This window comes from Haliotis rubra, unplaced genomic scaffold (genome assembly GCF_003918875.1).
Source record: "Haliotis rubra isolate DU_JTF1 unplaced genomic scaffold, ASM391887v1 Scf709, whole genome shotgun sequence".
Taxonomy (NCBI): Eukaryota; Metazoa; Mollusca; class Gastropoda; order Lepetellida; family Haliotidae; genus Haliotis; species Haliotis rubra.
In genome coordinates this window covers 239,681-263,084 of record NW_025767423.1, presented here as the reverse complement: position 1 = coordinate 263,084, position 23,404 = coordinate 239,681, and the positions used below count along the sequence as shown (strand labels likewise).

The following is a 23,404-nucleotide window of genomic DNA, read 5'->3' as shown; positions in this document are numbered from 1 at the left end:
GTTCGAATCTTGGTTACGATCCTTGGTCTGTCGTCTCTACTGCTCGGTGTTTTCACTAAAGTAACAAATGTCCAGTACGTGCTGCACGTGTATGTTCTGGTTGTGTTCTCGTTGAACTTCCAAGTGAAATGAAAATGTCTTCACCCAGCTGGTGAGTGTACCAAACAGTGTTCTAAGATGGGAATGAAAGTAACTAATTGTTTAAGCAATAAGTACCTTGTATTGAGTAAGTGCCCAATAAATTGTTTGCAAATATGGCTTTAAATCCGGTTCTATAATATCTCGTCCATTGCACGATTCCGATTATATCGTTACCATGTGTTTATGACTCAGAAATCTGAAAACCGAGGATCGGCCGCTGGAAAAGTTTGGCGACCTGGTACGGACTTGATATTGTATCAATCACATTGTACGTTACAAAAATACACTTAGTAAGCGCAAAAAACACATAACAACTGTAACCAGTGAGCTAGATGAATTGTGATCCATTGTATGACCACTTAAAACAGGGGCACTTATATGATCATATAACTCTCTCTTGTATGGTCATATAACTCTCTCTTGTGTGATCATATAACTCTCTTGTATGATCATATAACTCTCTCTTGTATGATCATATAACTTTCTCTTGTATGATCATATAACTCTCTCTTGTTTGATCATATAACTGTCTCTTGTATGATCATATAACTCTCTCTTGTATGATCATATAACTCTCTCTTGTATGATCATATAACTCTCTCTTATATGATCATATAACTCTCTCTATGATATGATCATATAATCTAACTCTCTTTGATCATATGATCATATAACTCTCTCTTGTATGATCATATAACTCTCTCTTATATGATCATATAACTCTCTCTTGTATGATCATATAACTCTCTCTTATATGATCATATAACTCTCTCTTATATGATCATATAACTCTCTCTTATATGATCATATAACTTTCTCTCTTGTATGATCATATAACTCTCTTAATATGATCATAGCTCTCTTATATGATCTTGATCATATAACTCTCTCTTATATGATCATATAACTCTCTCTTATATGATCATATAACATATAACTCTCTCTTATATGATCATATAACTCTCTCTTATCATATAACTCTCTCTTATATGATCATATAACTCTTATATGTATCATATATAACTCTTATTGTATGATCATATAACTCTCTCTTGTATGATCATATATCTCTCTCTTATATGATCATATAACTCTCTCTTGTATGATCATATAACTCTCTTTATGATCATATAACTCTCTCTTGTATGATCATATAATACTTCTCTCTTATATGATCATATAACTCTCTTGTATGATCATATAACTCTCTCTTGTATGATCATATAACTCTCTCTTGTATGATCATATAACTCTCTCTTTATATGATCATATAACTCTCTCTTGTATGATCATATAACTCTCTCTTATATGATCATATAACTCTCTCTTGTATGATCATATAACTCTCTCTTGTATGATCATATAACTCTCTCTTGTATGATCATATAACTCTCTCTTGTATGATCATATAACTCTCTCTTGTATGATCATATAATTCTCTCTTATATGATCATATAACTCTCTCTTGTATGATCATATAACTCTCTCTCGTATGATCATATAATCTCTCTCTTGTATGATCATATAACTCTCTGTTATATGATCTCTCTCTTGTATGATCATATAACTCTCTCTTATATGATCATATAACTCTCTCTTATATGATCATATAACTCTCTCTTGTATGATCATATATGATCATTATAACTCATATAACTCTCTTGTATGATCATATAACTCTCTCTTGTATGATCATATATAACTCTCTCTTGTATGATCATATAACTCTCTCTTATATGATCATATAACTCTCTCTTATGATCATATAACTCTCTCTTGTATGATCATATCACCTCTCTCTTATATGATCATATAACTCTCTCTTGTATGATCATATAACTCTCTATACTCTTCTATGATCATATAACTCTCTCTTATATGATATAACTCTCTTGTATGATCATATAACTCTCTTATATGATCATATAACTCTCTCTTGTATGATCATATAACTCTCTCTTGTATGATCATATAACTCTCTCTTTGTATGATCATATATCTCTCTTGTATGATCATATAACTCTCTCTTGTATATCATATATCTCTATAACTCATATAACTCTCTCTGTATGATCATATAACTCTCTTATATGATCATATAACTCTCTCTTGTATGATCATATAACTCTCTTGTATGATCATATATCTCTTGTATGATCATATCTCTTATATGATCTCTCTTGTTGATCATATCATATCTCTCTCTGTATGATCATATAACTTTCTCTCTTATATGATCATATAACTTGTATCTCATCTTGTATGATATAACTCTCTCTTATATGATCATATAACTCTCTCTTGTATGATCATATAACTCTCTCTTATATGATCATATAACTCTCTCTTATATGATGATCATATAACTCTCTCTTTGTATGATCATATAACTCTCTCTCTATGTATGATCATATAACTCTCTTGTATGATCATATAACTCTCTCTTGTATGATCATCTAACTCTCTTGTATGATCATATATACTCTCTCTTGTGATCATATATGATCTTATAACTCTCTCTTAATGATCATATAACTCTCTCTTATATGATCATATAACTCTCTCTTATGATCATATAACTCTCTCATATAGCTCTCTTATATGATCATATATCTCTTTTGTATGATCACTAACTCTCTTGATCATATGATCATATAACTCTCTCTGTATGATCTCTCTATATCATATCTCTCTCTTGTATATATGATCATATAACTCTCTCTTGTATGATCATATAACTCTCTCTTGTATGATCATATAACTCTCTCTTGTATGATCATATATGATCATATAACTCTCTTTGTATGATCATATAACTCTCTCTTGTATGATCATATAACTCTCTCTTATATGATCATATAACTCTCTTTGTATGATCATATAACTCTCTCTTTGTATGATCATATAACTCTCTTTGTATGATCATATATAACTCTCTCTATGAACTCTCTATATGATCATATCTCTCTTTCTATGATCATATAACTCTCTCTTGTATGATCATATAACTCTCTCTTGTATGATCATATAACTCTCTCTTGTATGATCATATAACTCTCTCTTGTATGATCATATAACTCTCTCTTGTATGATCATATAACTTTCTCTCTTGTATGATCATATAACTCTCTCTTGTATGATCATATCACTCTCTCTTGTATGGTCAAATAACTCTCTCTTGTATGATCATATAACTCTCTCTTGGTCTTGGTCTTGTTGGTGCAATTAAAGAGGTATGAATATACCAGTAAAATAAGTAATATAACAGTTGTAACACGGCGGTTTGACTACTACTACTACTGCTACTACTACTACTACTACTACTACCACTACTACCACTACTACCACCACTACTACGACTACTACTACCACTACTTCTACTACTACTACTACGACTACGACTACTACCACTACTACTACGACTACGACTACTACCACTACTACTGCCCACTACTTCTACTACTACGACTACTACTACGACTCCTACTACCACTACTACTACTACTACTACCACTACTACTACTACCACTACTACTACTACTAGTACCACTACTACTACTACTACTACGACTACTACTACGACTACGACTACGACTGCGACTACTACTACTACTACGACAACTAGTACTACTACTACTACTACGACTACTACTACTAATGCTACAACGTTCCCTATCCACATGACTTGCACAATGTGAAGCCTTTCCTGATGTACCCTGCCCTATCGTATTGAAAACAAATGGCGTTGACGACCAGCATATATATTGGTTGTCGGGAAAGTATTATCTATAGCCCGCAACGCCGTAATGAAACCTTACATCGTCAGTTGTTGCGGATCTGAAACAGCTTGTGGTTAAATGTTTGGGAACTGAAATTCACAACGGAAATTTATCATCAACCAAATTCTCACAACAGCTATAATTTTAGTAACCGAAATTCAGTTATTCGGTTATTTAGCACCTATATTAAAAGTTGCGAACTTTTGAGCAACCTAAAGTGGAAACTTAACTGTGAAGCAGGGCTGCCGTTGATAAAGTTCTACATATGTTTTAGATGCGATGCACGTGTCTCTGTAGACACAACAAACTCAGCCTGTGTTCCTGTATCAGCAACGCGCTCTCATATATCCAATAATTCCCTCCTTCATCAACACATCCTCCCTCCTCCACACACACTTACTTAGCACCCCCCCACACACACCCCACACCCCCCCTTCTCTCTCTCATCCGGGGGTTGGTGTAAATAATTAACTCCGAGTGTTCAAATAGTTAAAACTTCCTGAAGACGGTCGGCGAGGGTGAGGGAGTTGATGATTGATGCAGACAGCGTGGACGACGTGATCTACGTCGGCTGGTCAGTTGAAGTGTTATGTTAACAACAGCCTGTACAAATCAGAGTATCATTGAAGTTTGGAAGTTGAAGTTCCTAGAATCACTTTAGACCGGCATTTGCTTGATATCGCCATGTGCAGGTACGGTGGAGATAATGTGGTCCTTATATATCAGTGCTACAGTAAACCTATAACCCTGCCTCGGGTCAATACCGCAGTCTACAGGGCTCGGCTGACATCAGTTGAACTGCGCCTCCAAGCTGACACGGGGATCAATGCTGGCAAGTGCAGAGAACAATGTACTATATGATGTACTTCACGGTTTCCTTGGTGCAACAAGTGGATGTTTGTGCACGTGTGAGTGAGTGAGTGAGTGCTATACGACTACAAAAGAAGAATGAACCTCCATGTTTTGGTTATTTCGGCGGATAATCGAGGCCGACAATCTGACCGTAACTCAGAGAGAGTGTGGGTACGAATCCAGGATTGACTCAACCCAAAAAAAAGTACAAGAATCTGTACTTTACTAAGAAAGTGTGATCCCAAATATAACGTGATACATTTGGCCACTTTCTAATTGACATTGTGTATTCATAAAGCGTTACAGTAAGTAATCCGACAACTCAAGAAATTCTACTTAAACGTATATTACATTGTTAAGGTGTAGGATAATACTGTTATTAGCCCAGGTTACTATCGCCATAACATCACAGGTCAACACACTGGTGGTTCTAGCTGACCTACACTTGCAGTATCCTGTATGTAACTACATATAGATATATGGAGGCATCACCGTGATGGGTCTTCTAGTTAAGTTTGACCCTACTCAGTCACACTGCTGAACCAGCTGACCTTGTTCTACACTTCGGCGAGGAAGTATTTACAAATATGCCGTTTTAATAACCCTCGGGTCTTCCTGGCTGAATCACGTGGTCTGCACAGCCGATGCGTTCATGGAATCTCCTAACACTATCCTTAGCGATCCCTTGCGTGATGTAACAACGACGACCACACCTAGAGCGCTGTTTGTAAGTATACGTGATCTAGTATTATTAAGTCAAAATCGAAGTGAAGAAGTTGCTACTTTATTGGAACACCTATGTCAGATATGTCAGTGAGTATAAGTATATAAGTAATTGATGCATGTACTTACAGCCACGCATGTACCAGACACGCTTGACCTACCATGACGAAGATACCTATAAATCAATAATTTGCTGGCTCTATTTTGGGTTGGATATTCATCCCATGCTACTGCAATGGAAACTGACTCAACGAACACTCAACCCCTGACAAAACAAACCCATGTCCGTTTGTATTTCACCTGGGTTTGATAATGCAGGGAGGCCGAAGGATCGATTTTCTTTGTTCGATATACAAAGGACAACCTCGAGCAGACGACAACTAGAGCAGACGACAACTGGAGCAGAAGCAATTTCTCCGTAGTCATGTGAGTTCTACTGTATCGTGTACTCATTAACACACATAGTTTGTCGATAATCAACACAAGGTTCAGTTTCTAACAGTGCGGGTCGGCTTTCTTGCCGAGACTCGGTTTAATGATCAGTAACCCTTGTGAAACATTCTCTATAGTATTTGTTTTCCTTGGCATTTTTGCTATGTGTCTGAGGTAGCGTGGTGACTGAAGTATGGATGACATGAGGTGAGGTGAGGTGAAATTGGGGTTAACGTCGTGCTTGAGAATATTTCGCTCATATGACGACGTGCATGCTTGTGTATGTGGATGTGCGGCCGCTTGTACTAGCCCAGACTTAAGCTGGTTTTATAGTGCTAGCCCACTGAGATACCATGCCGCAGTGAAGCACTCAGACACATTATACTGACTCCGAGCCGACCAGTCCTTGTTGTACCCATAAATGCCGAGCGCCAGGCAGGGACAAACAAGTACCACATTTTAACGTCTTTTGGTATGACGTGGCCGGGGATCGAACCCGCGACCTTCCGCTCTCCGGGCGGACGCTCTAACCACTACACCACGGAGGCGGTCTGGATGACATGAGCGCCGGTTTGAAAGGTATGAAGTGGTATTTTCGATTATGTTTCTGTTTGAACATAGACAATAGAACACATAGATAAGATATTAATTTGACTGTACCGTGGGAGGATACGATTATTTAAAAGGGATTCAATCGTGAACGTCAGCTAAAGAAAGAGAACAGAATCGATATCTAAATAAGATTAAACATGATGTACGGCAAACACAGACAGGAATTAGTATTGAAGTTCACACGTGTTGTAGTCGTAGAAAATATTACTGAAACCAATTTCCAGGAGAAAACTGCAATCGGACCCTGCAACTTTAAGCCAATGATGGAGATGGGACACATTCCGATATCTGTCGCGGAGATGTCTGTTCAGTAATTCCATGTTTAAATTACGCTCCGGCATTTAATGCTGAATGTGGTAGTTGAGGATACACAGGCAAGAAGATGTTCTAGCACAGTTGGTCTTGTTGGTGCGATTAAAGAGGTATGAATATACCAGTAAAATAAGGTCTTGTTGGTGCGATTAAAGAGGTATGAATATACCAGTAAAATAAGGTCTTGTTGGTGCGATTAAAGAGGTATGAATATACCAGTTAAATAAGGTCTTGTTGGTGCGATTAAAGAGGTATGAATATACCAGTAAAATAAGGTCTTGTTGGTATTACAGTTGAAACACGGCGGTCTTGAAGCCATTTCAAAATACCAATCAAATAGAGCGGTTGAAACACGTTTGAAACCACTGAGCGATGGTACCAGCACTGAGTAGGTGACTGCTGTTTTAGGTCACGATTGGTAATATTACTTATCATATCACTCACTCGAGAAAGCAGACAAGAATAAGCCATAAGTTTCATTCATCAGCCTGACGCACTGATGTGTATGAATGGCCTCAGAAAGCCAACAGAGCTTATTACAGCAGCCTGTCAGAATAGCCAGGTCTCATTCACCCATGACACAGATACAAAGGGACAGGAACACATTCTTGTATATGAATGTCACGTTTGTCAAGTGTATTTATAGATCACTACAAGAACAACGCAGGATTATATTTGTCGTACAGGTAATATTCTCTTAATGTTCCCTTTCAGAAAACCGACAATACCAGCCACCAAGATGGCCGAATGGACACTTCCGGTATCCTTGACCTTGGGTGTCGTTATTCCGATACTCATCTACATAACTCTGTCAGTTGTGTTTTTCCTGAAACCAAACTTAATTCACAAAAGAAAGAAGCATTACGGCTTTAACCAGCGACACCTGAGTCATCGTGGAGGTAATTACACCGGCGACATATGATATGCTACATGGGAGCACTTCACTAATCTCTATTTTTTTCTCGAAGTTTGACGTCGTACCAGCTGTATAACAATGTCCTGTGAATAATGGGCCTGTACCATTTGTGAGTTTGTCTTGTCGTGTATCTGGATTAAATTGTTGCTGTGGTAATCGTCGCCACCGTCTCTCCCTCCTTTTGACACGCAGTATGTGCTGTGATATGATTATTGTTGAAACCGGGCGTACACTCAGCCCACTCTTGACAATGTCGACATATATAGATATAACTTAAAAACACCATTTTATACTCTACGTGGTAAGATGTATTTCAGAGGAGTAAATGTTATCACGTTATTTTCAGGCGGTGGCGAGAAGCTGGAGGGGACTATGTCCGCATTCACCAAGTAGGTATAGTAGAACCTCGTTAATCCGAGTTTGACCATTCACTGATTATGTATGGTGGATCTGATTAATCAATACATACCATGTATGGTAGAACGTCGTTATTCTGGACGGTATTATTCACCAGTCAGTGAGTGAGTGAGTTACCTTTTAACGTCACCTCGGCAATATTTCAGCCATATTATCATTAATCTGGACGGAATCATTCAATAAGTATGTACGTATAGTAAAACACCGTTGCGATGGGCGTTGCTTGTTTTTATTGAGGCTGCCCAAAATGAAGGCATTTCCGGAATTCCGAGTGCTGTTTGTATCGGCGTCCGCAGTTACCGGGTTTCGTTTATCGAGATAATGACCGTGACCCGCGTGCAGTCACTTCTCGCCGCATAGATACTGAGGGACAAAAGAAGTCATACCTCGCAGTCAATTACATTAATTTTACAACTGACATTATCTTGAGTTATTGTATTTAAAAAAAATGATTTGTACCACTCAGCTAATGCTTCTACACTACATATTCATCACAATATAATTTAATATTGAATTTTCAAAAATATAAAAATCACCACAATAGCTGGTGGATAACTTAGACATTCTATCTTTAGAAATCAATACATTTGCTTCTTTTCGGCCCAAATTCAAGTTTCAAACATGGCACAAATCGCGTGGTTACATATTCATTTTTCAATTGTCCTTCGTTGGACGAGTTTATTTCGACATAGCTGTAGCAGGAATGAGTGACGATTAAGTGGTCATCTGATTAAAATGCTAATGCCTCGAATTTCAGTTCCATATATAACGTATATGCCGTGATGTAACTGAAATACTATTCAGAGCGTTAATGTTAATGCCTCGCGGCCTCTGCCCAGTGATGAGCGAACTCCTTAACTTTGACCTGGGTCTACAGCAGTAGGAGAGTCTTCACACACTACTCCTTTTGCAGCGCCGTCGACTGTGGCACAGACATTCTGGAGATGGACGTCCGGTTGACGAGCGATGATGTTGTTGTCGTGTTCCATGACGAGACTCTGCAGAGGTGTTGTGGAGTCCCTGACGCCGTCATCGACACTAGATATGAGGTACGTCATCAAAGCACTGGGACGTGAACACAAGTATGAAGGAGCATGGGTGGTAAGGTGTGCAACTACATGTAGATTTGCGTCCCTTAGTAGAGGCAGGATCCGCTGAGTATGGTTTCGGATAACTATTCTGTCCTGTATCTTTTGCCAAATCCAACCCGAGCCTGAGGGTGTCATCACTGCATCACTGGAGTCATATTGCTGGAAAACTGATAAACGCGGCATAAAACTGCACTCACTCCCCTCACATGAGCTGTCGAAAGTTTAGGATTTAACATAATGTTTTTATGAAGTAAGATTACTGTTATCTATTTGAAAGGCTGTGGTGATATGTCTGTGGTTCGGTGTCTGATACCCTGTGCCTGTGCTGGGTGTCTGGTACCCTGTGCCTGGTCCTGGTATCCTGTGTCTGTGCTGGGTGTCTGGTACCCTGTGTCTGGTCCTGGGTGCCTGGTACCCGGTGTCTGGTACCAAGTGCTGGTGCCAGGAGCCGACGATGTAGTGGTGACCTGTCATGACACTCCGAGGGCGTGAGCCGTCGTTCAGGCTGTATCTACTGCGGCCTCCATTCAGTCAGTTATCCGTCTGTTTATTGACTGGTTCCACGCTAACTTGGTGTTAAGTATCTAAGTATACCTTCTACATCACTTTATTCTGTCCTAGGACCTGCCGCCGCTGAAGCCGCCACTCGATCTCTACTACAGAAAAGGTAAATGTAGCTGATGATCCCCCACCTCCGACTACTACTACTACTACTACTGCAACTGCTACTACTGCTACTGCTATTGCTACTGCTACTACTGCTGCTGCTACTACTACTACTGCTGCTGCTGCTGCTACTACTACTGCTACTGCTACTACTACTACTACTACTGCTACTACTACTTCTACTTACTACTCTACTACTGCTACCACTGCACTACTACTACCACTGCTGCCACTACTCACTACTGCTACTACTACCACTACTCACTACCACTGCCACTGCTACCACTAACTTCTAACGACTCCCCACCGCCACTACCACTACCGCCACCACCACCACCACCACCACACCACCGCACTGCCACTATAATCACTCACTACCACTGCCACTACCACTCACCACTTCACCACCACCACTACTCACTACTCACTACCACTACCACCACCACTCACCACCACTGCTACCGCCGCCACCACTCACTACCACCACCGCCGCCACCACCACCACCACCACCACCACCACCACCACTACCACCACTGCTACCACTCACCACTGCCACCACTCACTCACCACTACTACCACCACTACCACCACTACTCACCACACCACCACCACCACCACCACTACCACCACCACCTACCACCGCCACTGCCACACTTTATACCACTCACTAATCCCACCACACCACCACTGGCCACTGCCACTACTCACCGGGCTGCCACCACTAACCACTACTCACCACCACTACCACTACTCACCACCACTGCTACCACCACCGCTAGTACCACTCACTGCTACTCCCACTGCCACTCACCACTACTCACTGCTACCACTCACCACTACCACCACTCACCACTGCACTGCCACTACTCACTACCACTCACCACCACTGCAACCACTACCACTACCACTGCAAACCACCACTTTCACCACTCACCACTACCACTCACCACTACTCTCCACCACTACCATCAAGCTGCTGCTACTGCCACTACCACTCACCACCACTACCACCACTGGCTGCCACTCACCACCACTACCACTCACCACTACTCTTCACTACCACTGCCACCACCACTACCACCGCTACCACTACCACTGCCACCACTACCACTACCACTACCACCACCACCACTACCACCACTACCACTACCACTGCCACTACTACTACTGCCACTCACCACCACTACTACTACCACCACTACTCACTGCCACTGCTACCACTTCTACCACTGCCACTACTCACCACTGGTACCACTACCACTACTACTACTACTCACTGCCGCTGCTGCCACTGCCACTACTACTACCACTACTACTACCACTCACTATTACCGCTATAACCGCTGCCACTGCCACTACCACTCACCACTGCCACCACTACTCACCGCTACCACGGGCACCACTACTACCGCTACTACCACTGCCACCATTACTCACTACCACTGCTGCTGCCACTCACTACTACTCACACCACTGCCACTGACTACTACTCACTCACCACTGCCACTACCACTGCTACTACTCACCACTGCCACCACCACTACACTACCACTCACCGCTACCACCACTACCACTGCTCTACTACTCCTACTACTACCACCACAACTGCTACTACGGGCACCACCACTATTACTACTACTACCACTGCTACTCACTACTACCACTACCACTGCCTACTACCACTGCCACTGCTGCCACTGACCACCACCACTGCTACCACCACTACCGCTGCCACTACCACCACCGCTACTATTACTACTGCTGCTGCTACTACTGGTGCTGCTACTACTACTACTGCTACTACTACTACTACTGCTACTTCTACTACTAACTATACTACTCCTACTACTGCTGCTACTACTACTACTACTACTGCTACTTCTACTACTACTACTAATTCTACTACTACTACTACTGCTGCTACTACTACTGCTAGTACTACTACTGCTACTACTACTACTACTGCTACGACTTCTACTGCTACTACTACTACTGCTACTGCTACTACTCTGACTACTACTGCTACTACTCTGACTACTACTGTGACTATGACTACTGCACGTACTTCAACTGAGAGTGCTGCTACATGATGAATATATTGATACATGATTGATATAACTATATCAATAATACTTACCTTTCACCGATGATTCATTACATTACCTTCATTATATCTAAATAGCGACAGAGTTTACACATTCTCGTAGTGAAGTAGTTCTATTGCTCTGGCAACCTGTCCCGTGATTATCTGTACAGGACACACGACGTATGATGATGACACGCGGATACTGACACTGAGGGAGGTGTTCCAGAGATTCACTTATGTTCCTGTCATGATAGAAGTGAAAGGAACTCAGGAACAGCTCGTCCGCAAGGTAAGATGTTCAGAAGTAAGTGACCGAACTATTATAAGAATACAGAAGATGAGTGAACCTCCATGTTTGGGTTATTTGGGCGGATGATCGAGGCCGACAATTCTCTCACCATAACTAAGTTGGTTGGACAGCTGACTGTGTGTGCTGTCGACATGGTGCCTGGCTCTGAGAGTGTGGGTTCGAATCCCGGATGAGACTCAACCTAACCACTAGCCACCCGACGTCCCAGAATCGGTTACTGGTCATTGAATATAACCAGTGTGCGAAATAGTTTCCAATGTTGCTAGCCAGTCGGCCTAGCTGTGCCTGAAAGATACTAGCCCACAAAATAATTCCCTAGCCCAGAATTGGAATGTAGAAACTAGCAAAATATTGCAAAAAAGGTAAAATACCATCAAAAACAAATAAGAATACACATGTCTGAAATATTTTGTTTATGCTAAATACGTCATCATTAAGCTGCTAATACGATGAACATATTTATCAGACCACAATCTTGCATGGTTTAAAAGAGTGTTATAACTTAACAAGGCAGAGAGAGTGTTATATTTACAAAATGACCCCATGAAAATTCACAAGCCAGTCGGGCGAGTGACTGCGGAGATTTACTGGCCCGATAGGATGTTTACTAGCCACGGGCCAGTGGCTATTTCGCACATTGAATATAACGTGTAGCAGGAATAACAATAGAATCTGTGAGCAAATCGACTCTTTAACAGACCTACATCAGTCACCAACTGAGTGGGTCATCCAAGGTATAACAGAGTCACAAATCGCAATAGAAATCTGACTTAAACGATATTTAGGACTTGAGTATTTGAAAATAGAATGTAAAGTATGTAATCATTAGAGAATCAAAGGGTAAGATTCTTGAGTATATATTGTTCACTCAACGGAGTTTTGAAATAAGAGTTACTTCAAATGTACCAGCAGTCTTCCCGAGGCAAGGGAGGTAATTGAGTCCATACCACGTGGTACAGTCAGGTGTTTCATTTGCCTCGGGATGATTGGATACTACAATACTCAACAGTGTATTAGAGAGAATACATTAGTTAGGTATGTCAGTGGGTAGCCGTTCCCTTTCTTCAGTGTTGCATATTGGACGAGTTGTGTGTGAATTACGGTTCTGATATATTGCTTGTACTGTATTGGGCATGTATTGTGAGTTAACTAACCGCTCGCATTGGTATAAGTACATACTACGTATATTCACTAGCTGTTTTGGGGAGCAAAGAATCGGGTCGTGCCGAAGACCCGGTTCGAATCGAAATGGGTACAAGTTTCAATGTTGTTGATGTTCCCCGGTTTGGTGGGAACACATGCGGTCTAGAATCGAACTCACTCTGACCTGTCTCACCCACAATCACCCCTTGGCTGACAGCGCATTACCCCTGTGGCTGACCTGTTCTCACCTGTCAAGTATATCAGTAACACATTACCCCTGTGGCTGACCTGTTCTCATGTCAAGTATATCAGTAACACATTACCCCTGTGGCTGACCTGTTCTCATGTCAAGTATATCAGTAACACATTACCCCTGTGGCTGACCTGTTCTCATGTCAAGTATATCAGTAACACATTACCCCTGTGGCTGACCTGTTCTCATGTCATGTCAGTATATCAGTAACACATTACCCCTGTGGCTGACCTGTTCTCATGTCAAGTATATCAGTAACACATTACCCCTGTGGCTGACCTGTTCTCATGTCAAGGTATATCAGTAACACATTACCCCTGTGGCTGACCTGTTCTCATGTCAAGTATATCAGTAACACATTACCCCTGTGGCTGACCTGTTCTCATGTCAAGTATATCAGTAACACATTACCCCTGTGGCTGACCTGTTCTCATGTCAGGTATATCAGTAACACATTACCCCTGTGGCTGACCTGTTCTCATGTCAAGTATATATCAGTAACACATTACCCCTGTGGCTGACCTGTTCTCATGTCAAGTATATCAGTAACACATTACCCCTGTGGCTGACCTGTTCTCATGTCAAGTATATCAGTAACACATTACCCCTGTGGCTGACCTGTTCTCATGTCAAGTATATCAGTAACACATTACCCCTGTGGCTGACCTGTTCTCATGTCAAGTATATTAGTAGCACATTACCCCTGTGGCTGACCTGTTCTCATGTCAGGTATATCAGTATCACATTACCCCTGTGGCTGACCTGTTCTCATGTGTCAAGTATATCAGTAGCACATTACCCCTGTGGCTGACCTGTTCTCATGTCAAGTATATCAGTAACACATTACCCCTGTGGCTGACCTGTTCTCATGTCAAGTATATCAGTAACACATTACCCCTGTGGCTGACCTGTTCTCATGTCAAGTATATCAGTATCACATTACCCCTGTGGCTGACCTGTTCTCATGTCAAGTATATCAGTATCACATTACCCCTGTGGCTGACCTGTTCTCATGTCAGGTATATCAGTATCACATTACCCCTGTGGCTGACCTGTTCTCATGTCAAGTATATCAGTATCACATTACCCCTGTGGCTGACCTGTTCTCATGTCAAGTATATCAGTATCACATTACCCCTGTGGCTGGCCTGTTCTCATGTCAAGTATATCAGTAACACATTACCCCTGTGGCTGACCTGTTCTCATGTCAAGTATATCAGTATCACATTACCCCTGTGGCTGACCTGTTCTCGTGTCAAGTATATCAGTAACACATTACCCCTGTGGCTGACCTGTTCTCATGTCAGGTATATCAGTATCACATTACCCCTGTGGCTGACCTGTTCTCATGTCAGAGTATATCAGTATCACATTACCCCTGTGGCTGACCTGTTCTCATGTCAAGTATATCAGTATCACATTACCCCTGTGGCTGACCTGTTCTCATGTCAAGTATATCAGTATTACCACATTACCCCTGTGGCTGACCTGTTCTCATGTCAAGTATATTAGTAGCACATTACCCCTGTGGCTGGCCTGTTCTCGTGTCAAGTATATTAGTAGCACATTACCCCTGTGGCTGGCCTGTTCTCATGTCAAGTATATCAGTATCACATTACCCCTGTGGCTGACCTGTTCTCATGTCAAGTATATCAGTAACACATTACCCCTGTGGCTGACCTGTTCTCATGTCAAGTATATCAGTAACACATTACCCCTGTGGCTGGCCTGTTCTCATGTCATCAGTATATCATGTCAAGTATCACATTACCCTGTGGCTGGCCTGTTCTCGTGTCAAGTATATTAGTAGCACATTACCCCTGTGTGACTGACCTGTTCTCATGTCAAGTTTATCAGTAACACATTACCCCCTGTGGCTGACCTGTTCTCATGTCATTATATCAGTAACACATTACCCCTGTGGCTGGCCTGTTCTCGTGTCAAGTATATCAGTAACACATTACCCCTGTGGCTGGCCTGTTCTCATGTCAAGTATATCAGTATCACATTACCCCTGTGGCTGACCTGTTCTCATGTCAAGTATATCAGTAACACATTACCCCTGTGGCTGACCTGTTCTCATGTCAAGTATATCAGTAACACATTACCCCTGTGACTGGCCTGTTCTCATGTCAAGTATATCAGTATCACATTACCCCTGTGGCTGACCTGTTCTCATGTCAAGTATATCAGTAACACATTACCCCTGTGGCTGGCCTGTTCTCATGTCAAGTATATCAGTATCACATTACCCCTGTGGCTGACCTGTTCTCATGTCAAGTATATCAGTATCACACATTACCCCTGTGGCTGACCTGTTCTCATGTCAAGTTTATCAGTAACACATTACCCCTGTGGCTGGCCTGTTCTCATGTCAAGTATATCAGTAACACATTACCCCTGTGGCTGACCTGTTCTCATGTCAAGTATATCAGTAACACATTACCCCTGTGGCTGGCCTGTTCTCATGTCAAGTATATCAGTAACACATTACCCCTGTGGCTGGCCTGTTCTCATGTCAAGTATATCAGTATCACATTACCCCTGTGGCTGACCTGTTCTCATGTCAAGTATATCAGTAACACATTACCCCTGTGGCTGACCTGTTCTCATGTCAGGTATATCAGTAACACATTACCCCTGTGGCTGACCTGTTCTCATGTCAGGTATATCAGTAACACATTACCCCTGTGGCTGACCTGTTCTCATCGTGTCAAGTATATCAGTAACACATTACCCCTGTGGCTGGCCTGTTCTCATGTCAAGTATATCAGTAACACATTACCCCTGTGGCTGGCCTGTTCTCATGTCAAGTATATCAGTAACACATTATCTCTGTGGCTGACCTGTTCTCGTGTCAAGTTTATCGTTCTGTCAGGTATATCAGTAACACAGCGGTTTCTGTGTCTCCAGGTGTCGGATATGATCACAGAGTTTGACAGAGCAGACAGGACAATATGGGGCAGCGAAAACAAATCAACGTCCACTCTGATGTATAAGCAGGTAAATTACAATCCATTCCTTCCGTCGACATAAACTGACTTCCGAGGCATCCTGTGGCTGCAGCTGCTGTTGCTGCTGCTGCTGCTGCTGATGATGATGATGTATTCTGTTCTATACATTTCAGACTGCGGACATTCCTATTTTCTTCAGTTACAAAGGGGGACTACTCATGCTCCTATGGTTCTACACTGGATTACTCCCCTTTATCAGACTGCGCGAAACCTTTCTTGTAGCCCCAATGCCATCTATAGAACTAGAGTGAGTACGTTTCGCTATTCCGGGATCGACTCCCCCCACCCACCTAGTATATATTTGGTAACTTCTTGTTGTTTAACACCGAAGTCAGACGTAGTACCGTCATACGATGGAGGTCTGAAAACAATCATTATCTTACCTTCATGTAAAATACTTTAATTTCATTGGTCAATGACTCTTTAACATGTCACCCCTCCCAGTTCGAAAACCGTAGCTGTTTCTGAGTTCCCTATGTACCGACTTTCACTGCTCTTTTCAAACTATTTTATACATTGAATCGTTTCCACACACAAATGAAACATAATTAACCGTTTGTATAGTTGCTTTAAACTGATTTTAAAATCCTGTCGAGAAACAGACGCCTTTTTGTTTACATGTCATATAGTCGGTAGCGATCTCCAAAATGAAATAAAATAAAATGATATTTTGTACTTTTAACATGGCGGTAAGATAGATACCTTGTGTGCTTCTCTCGATGGTAATACAGTCTGATGTAAGTCTCTTTGTAGCAGTGTTATGCTGGTCCGGTGACACTGCTACAAAGAGGCATACATCAGACCGTATTACCCGAGGGGGAAGCATACAACTTATATTGTCTGGACCAGACAATCCAGTGACTGATGGTTTGGATGCCCATCCACGCCATCGAAATACGACTATGCTCCAACTAAAGTCACCGAGTCTGATAACCGATCCAGTTGGTCCTGTCTTTCAACCAACACAGTTGGCACGGGTACTTGTTATCCACCACGTGCTATGTAATAAGGTGTATCACCACGTGCTATGTAAAAAGGTGTATCACCACGTGCTATGTAATAAGGTGTATCACCACGTGCTATGTAATAACTGGTGTATCACCACGTGCTATGTAATAACTGGTGTATCACCACGTGCTATGTAACTTGTATCTCACTGTTGTCTTTCAGTCCACAAAATGGTTTTGATCTCCACGGATTTGGTCGATTTAAAGTATGGCTTACAGACAAGTAGGTGGATCTCTAGTAGGTGTGTGTGTGGCTGCTCTCTGTGTGTGTGTGTGTTTGTGTGTGTGTGTTTGTGTGTGTGTGTGTAGATACTGTAAATTATTGATACTTTCTGTATTTTGTAACGTAGAAGAATATAACCTGTATGATTTGTTTGTACAGAATACAAAATAAACAGCTTGTCTCCCTCTCTGTATATGAACCATAATGAGTTAAACCAATTGTTCCAGACTCTTCATGCGGTCGTCTCTCTTTGGTCACCTGTCCAGGCGTGGTATTAATGTAAGTTGCCATAGTAACGTGATTATCCGTACACTCCGTCTCAGGAGTGATTATAGACTTACGGCCTAAAGACACGCTAGTTAGTTTTAAACACCGCGAAAATATGGATGTATGAAGTAAAATGTGTTGAAAATCCAAACGCCGTCAACTTATCATATGACAACCATACATCACCCGATACTGGCGGCATAGTTGACCAAACTGAGGCTGGGTAGCAAAATCATGCTATCAACAAAATGGACAATAGCCTCACACATCGAAACTCGCAATGAGTTTTTTTGTTTTACGCCGCTGTTATCAACAGTCCAGCATTATCACGACAGGGACACCAGAAGTGGGTATACACATTAGTATCGTGTAGGTTCACCCAGTACTACGTGCGAGATTCACTAAACTCTCAGACACAAAGCAAAACTATGTCGTCTGGTAGTGTACTGGGACATGTCGCCTTTCTTCGTGGAGGGCCTTGATAAGTTCTTGTCGGTTGGCAGGGGGATGTGGTCTCTGTAACTCGACGATGTGTAACTCGACGATGTGTGACTCGGCGATGCATGACATCCCATCCCTAGGCCTTCCATGGGGGGACATGTGTGGAGCGTGCAGGCCACGTCAACAATTTGGCGTTGTTGGTTGTAAGGAGTGAGTGAGTGCGTTTAGTTTCACGGCGCACTCAGCAATATTCCAGCTATATGGCGGCGGTCTGTAAATAATCGAGTCTGGACCAGACAATCCAGTGATCACTAGCATGAGCATCGATCTGCGCAATTGGGCACCGATGACATGTGTCAACCACATGTGCCTGACCACCCGATCCCGTTAGTCGCCTCTTACGACAAGCATAGTCGCCTTTTGTGGCAAGCATGGGTGGCTGAAGACCTATTGTACCCCGGATCTTCGCGGGTCTGGTTGTAAGGAAGTCGTGAATACTTTGGGCTGTACAGGGTCTGACGTCAAGGCGAAAAAGGACACCACGTGACATCTGGTGAAGCACGAAGAATAGCATCCATGTAAAATGTCCGTTAGCGATGAACGGCATTGTTCCTCCCCATACAATGCAATCCCATTCGCCATACGACCACCATTTTATCTCCCCTTCCGCAGTAGACACGCTGTCTTCCGTCAGCTCTGATCAGACAGAACCGACTTTTACCAGTGAAGATGGCCCTCTGCCAGTCACGTCGCTGCCAACGACGCACAGTGTTTTTACACTTTCAATAACTATCTTCTGTAAGGTGTGTAAGCCATGTAGCCTCGAGTCACCTGATCACTTCCGGTCGCCAGGACTCATTGCATTTGTTGCTGATGACGTCACAGCCAGGATTCGATTCTAGAGACAAAGTCCGACCAATACTGGTCTTCATGGGACGCAGTTTCCTTGGTCTGTCTGTTCTTGGCGTGTCTGATGTCTGTCTGGTTCACTGTCTTGCACCGCTTAGTCACAACACGGGAACTATGTGGACATGTGTGCTTCCATCTGCATCACAGCGGGTTGTTTCGGGGGTCGGTCGCTACATTTCATTGGGTTCCCTCAGGCCGTGAGTCTCATCTCCATACCCTGCTGAGTGTTGTGCCGTGCCATTGACGAGTATCACCAAAAGTCACCTATCATTGTTATGCTTGGATGACTTTTGCATTTGTTTTGATTTTCAAAATCATTTTTGAAGTTGTAAAGTTTCGTTTGGTCGTCAGTAAATGTAATCGTTTTTTCGGTCCTGATCCGACACATGTTCATTCTGGCATATACTATCTTTGTTTGGGATATTGTTGATTACAACGGAAACAAACAGAACGGTCTAAAATCATGATTTGTTTACTTCAGGAAGTTTACTAAACTCGTCTTGGTACCTGCGAGTTTTTTCATTCTTTTTGCAATCCTTGCTCGTATGTTTAGGCTTGGGCTTTGACTTGGGCGTTGGCTTGCCTTTCAGCGGCGGTGTGAAGCCCATTTCTGGTGCTCCACGCCGTGATATTGCTGGAATATTGCAAGCAGCGGCATACAATCCAACTCACTCACTACAATTATCAGTGTACAACTGGATGCAAGATAAAAATTGCAATTTCATTGTGTACATACATTTTAAAGAATAAACACGTCCTAAGTAATTCCAAATAAAAACAAAACACAAAAAAGCACGTAAATTATGAATGCGTCCAGACTAAGGCCGTCTTGTTTAGTCCACTATTACATCCTAGTACACATACACTTACACGTGCAGACTTTCCTGTTTTGGTTGAATTAGTGTCTGTTTTCACCCGAAAACCTAAATTATGACTGCCTCCAGAATAAAGTTAAGACAAAAGATGTCTTCTTCAATAACATCCTATATATTTTACATTTTCACTTGCAGACTTTCCTGTTTGTGTTGAACAAGGACAGCGAGTACAAGCGAGCCTTCCATCAACTGAAGACCACCGGCGTGATAACCGACTTCCCGACCTCACTGTCGGCCTACCTCAAGTCGGCCCCACAGACGTCGTTAGAGGCAGACACACAGACATCGGGTCCGGCTGACAGCTTGTTAAAGGCCGACATACATTCGGTGGAACCGGCAGACAGCTTGTTAAAGACGGGTACACAGACGTCGGAGCCGACAAATACTTTGTGACATGCAGACACGCCGACGTCGGGGTCGACAGAGTTGTAAAAGTCGGACAAATGATTCGTAATGTGGACCAATGTAGTACAGTCTGGACGAATGATCCGTAATGTGGACCAGTGTAGTACAGTCTGGACGAATGATCCGTAATGTGGACCAATCTAGTACAGTCTGGACAAATGATCCGTAATGAGGACCAGTGTAGTACAGTCTGGACGAATGATCCGTAATGAGGACCAGTGTAGTACAGTCTGGACAAATGATCCGTAATGAGGACCAGTGTAGTACAGTCTGGACGAATGATTCGTAATGTGGACCAATGTAGTACAGTCTGGACGAATGATCCGTAATGTGGACCAGTGTAGTACAGTCTGGACGAATGATCCGTAATGTGGACCAATCTAGTACAGTCTGGACAAATGATCCATCGTGTTTTATTGCGGACAAATCAGCAGCAGCCATATTTTGGAGACTTATCAACAGCGCGATCTGTATGACATCATCAATGTTGTAGAAACGTGCCATATTATTGTACAGATTGATGCACTTTATAACTGTTTTCCTATTTGTTTTATCGAATGTTGATATTTTTATGACCACTGCAATTTTATGTTGTTTTGTGACAATAAAACTGAAATAATGACATCATTCTGAGGGGTTGTCATTTTCTAGTTTGCAAGGGTGGGTGCAGTCCAAAGCTGATGCCTGTCAGTGGTATGACTATCCACTATCCGCCTGACCCGGTATGATCTTGTTAGATGTTTGAGCCAAAATTTCAGGCTAAAAATGATTGAGTCTTGACCAGAGAGTCTGGCTATTGCCACGTCGAATATCAGAAAGGGTCGTGCGTTTCATACCCGGACTTGGTGAATTACTTGATTTGTCGTGCGTGAACCTTAAAGCTGAACCTGAGGGAGATTGGTTTTCTCTGGACTGCTTGGAGGGTAACTTCTTGAGGAGCATAAAAAGGAAAGAAAAGAAAATACCTGGAATTCACAATCCCCACCTGACTTCACTGATCATTGTTGACATTATTTTCCTGTTCTGACACAAACATCAGTTTTGTCAGTTATTTTATTGGGAAATCCTTGCAGCACTGAAACATGTTTGCAATGCACTCAAACTTTGTTTAGAAACATTTATTTTTCGTGGCAATTTATTTGTCCTAACTAAACCAAATAGACAACTTCAAGTTGACTAAATATGTCAAGTATGGAAAACAATTACAATATGAAACATATCTGTCTCTCTCTCAAATGTGTTGACAAAAAAGAAACTTTCTGTAGTATAAAATCATAAGATTCTATTAGAAAATTTAACATGTTTCGCCCTCCCAAGGCTGATCAGTGCAGCTTGGGTTATCCAAAACTGTGATTAAACCTATCACACGGAATGGATAAACTGCAGACATGTCTTTATTTTTGTGTGTTTTTTTAATATTTTAACGGCTAAACATGCCAGTAGCCAATGAAAAGTAACTCATAATAACTCAAAATAAACGTTAATGGAAATTTAATGTGTGAATGTTTATGTCAGTCAAATGGCACAACAGAGGGACACATGTAGGTAAGAGCACAGCATACAAACACAATGTTATCAAGAATTGTACACTTGTCACCAGCTTTCGACATGAGATAATCAATCGGACTTGTCGCTCTAAGAATCATGAACTTCTGACGCACAGATCCAATGACCCTTTCCACGTGAATCCTCACATTAGCAATTTTTCTTGTTGACTCAACTTCTCTAGCACTCAGCTGTTGCTTTCCTCTCATAAAAGATGGACATTTCACTTCGGCTCCAACCAATGCAACCACTTCCTGGATGTCAAATCCCCGATCTGCTAGTATCAAATCTCCATTCCTCAGATTGTCTAGGAATGTGCAGTTGGCTGTTAGATGTGTGTCACTTACTCGCCCCCCACCCTATCCCCACCCCCACCCCCTCCGACATGAAGCCTACACTTCCCTGAGGTGTAATTCCTGTCAAATATTTGGCTGTGTCGTGGTGCTTGTAGTTGGACCAGATCTGTGCCCTTGCAGTCATGTTAGATGGGCGATCTGTGAAAATCTCAAAACAGTCGATAATGCAGGTGACTCTCCTTCCAAAGTATTTACGAAACACCATCGACATTGTTTCCCTTAGTTCATCACGATCAGGCCAACGCACTAAAGGTTGTTATGCAACATACATTAAGTTCAAAGTATCTAAGAAAGCCTTAGATAATGTAGCTTTAAATACACCAAAGCGATAACTCAAGTCTGTGATTGGCAAATTTAGTCTACGTCTCATTAGGGTTATGATTATCTTCTGAAATTTGCTGAGAGATGAATTTCTGTTTTCAGTCATTTCAGGGGCCAAAAGATGATTAAGTGCCATAAGAGTTACAAAACTTGGCAATCCAGTATAATACTTCACTTTGTCGTCTTCAAAGTCCTGTCAGATTCATCTTCCTTGTATGCACGAAGTTCAAGTAAACTTAGAGCAGCTTCTGTTTTCTTAGCAGTTTCCTTTCTGTTTTGCAGTCTTTCATGGCGTACAGCTGCTTTA

At 42.0% G+C, this 23,404-nt stretch overlaps 2 protein-coding genes across 10 annotated transcripts in view; both read left to right on the top strand.

Moving 5' to 3' along the window:
* The window catches only part of LOC124259067 (mRNA export factor GLE1-like), a 447,176-nt gene that overhangs the window by 211,768 nt on the left and 212,004 nt on the right, over window positions 1-23,404 (top strand). The gene's annotated exons all lie outside the window — the stretch shown is intronic.
* On the top strand, window positions 4,404-21,502 carry LOC124259062 (lysophospholipase D GDPD1-like). 5 transcript variants are annotated; one of them, XM_046693141.1, is made up of 12 exons: window positions 5,253-5,499; window positions 5,627-5,921; window positions 7,566-7,750; window positions 8,114-8,156; window positions 9,098-9,233; window positions 9,897-9,942; window positions 12,199-12,317; window positions 16,648-16,737; window positions 16,862-16,995; window positions 17,919-17,978; window positions 18,206-18,257; window positions 20,606-21,502. In XM_046693141.1, the coding sequence occupies exons 3-12, from the start codon at window positions 7,591-7,593 to the stop codon at window positions 20,861-20,863; spliced, it is 1,098 nt and encodes a 365-aa protein (XP_046549097.1). In that variant the 5' UTR covers window positions 5,253-5,499; window positions 5,627-5,921; window positions 7,566-7,590; the 3' UTR covers window positions 20,864-21,502. The 5 variants fall into 5 exon arrangements, with proteins under 5 accessions (XP_046549100.1, XP_046549101.1, XP_046549097.1 ...); XM_046693143.1 differs by lacking the exons at window positions 5,253-5,499; window positions 5,627-5,921 and adding exons at window positions 5,970-6,134; window positions 6,493-6,506; XM_046693144.1 differs by lacking the exons at window positions 5,253-5,499; window positions 5,627-5,921 and adding an exon at window positions 4,404-4,494.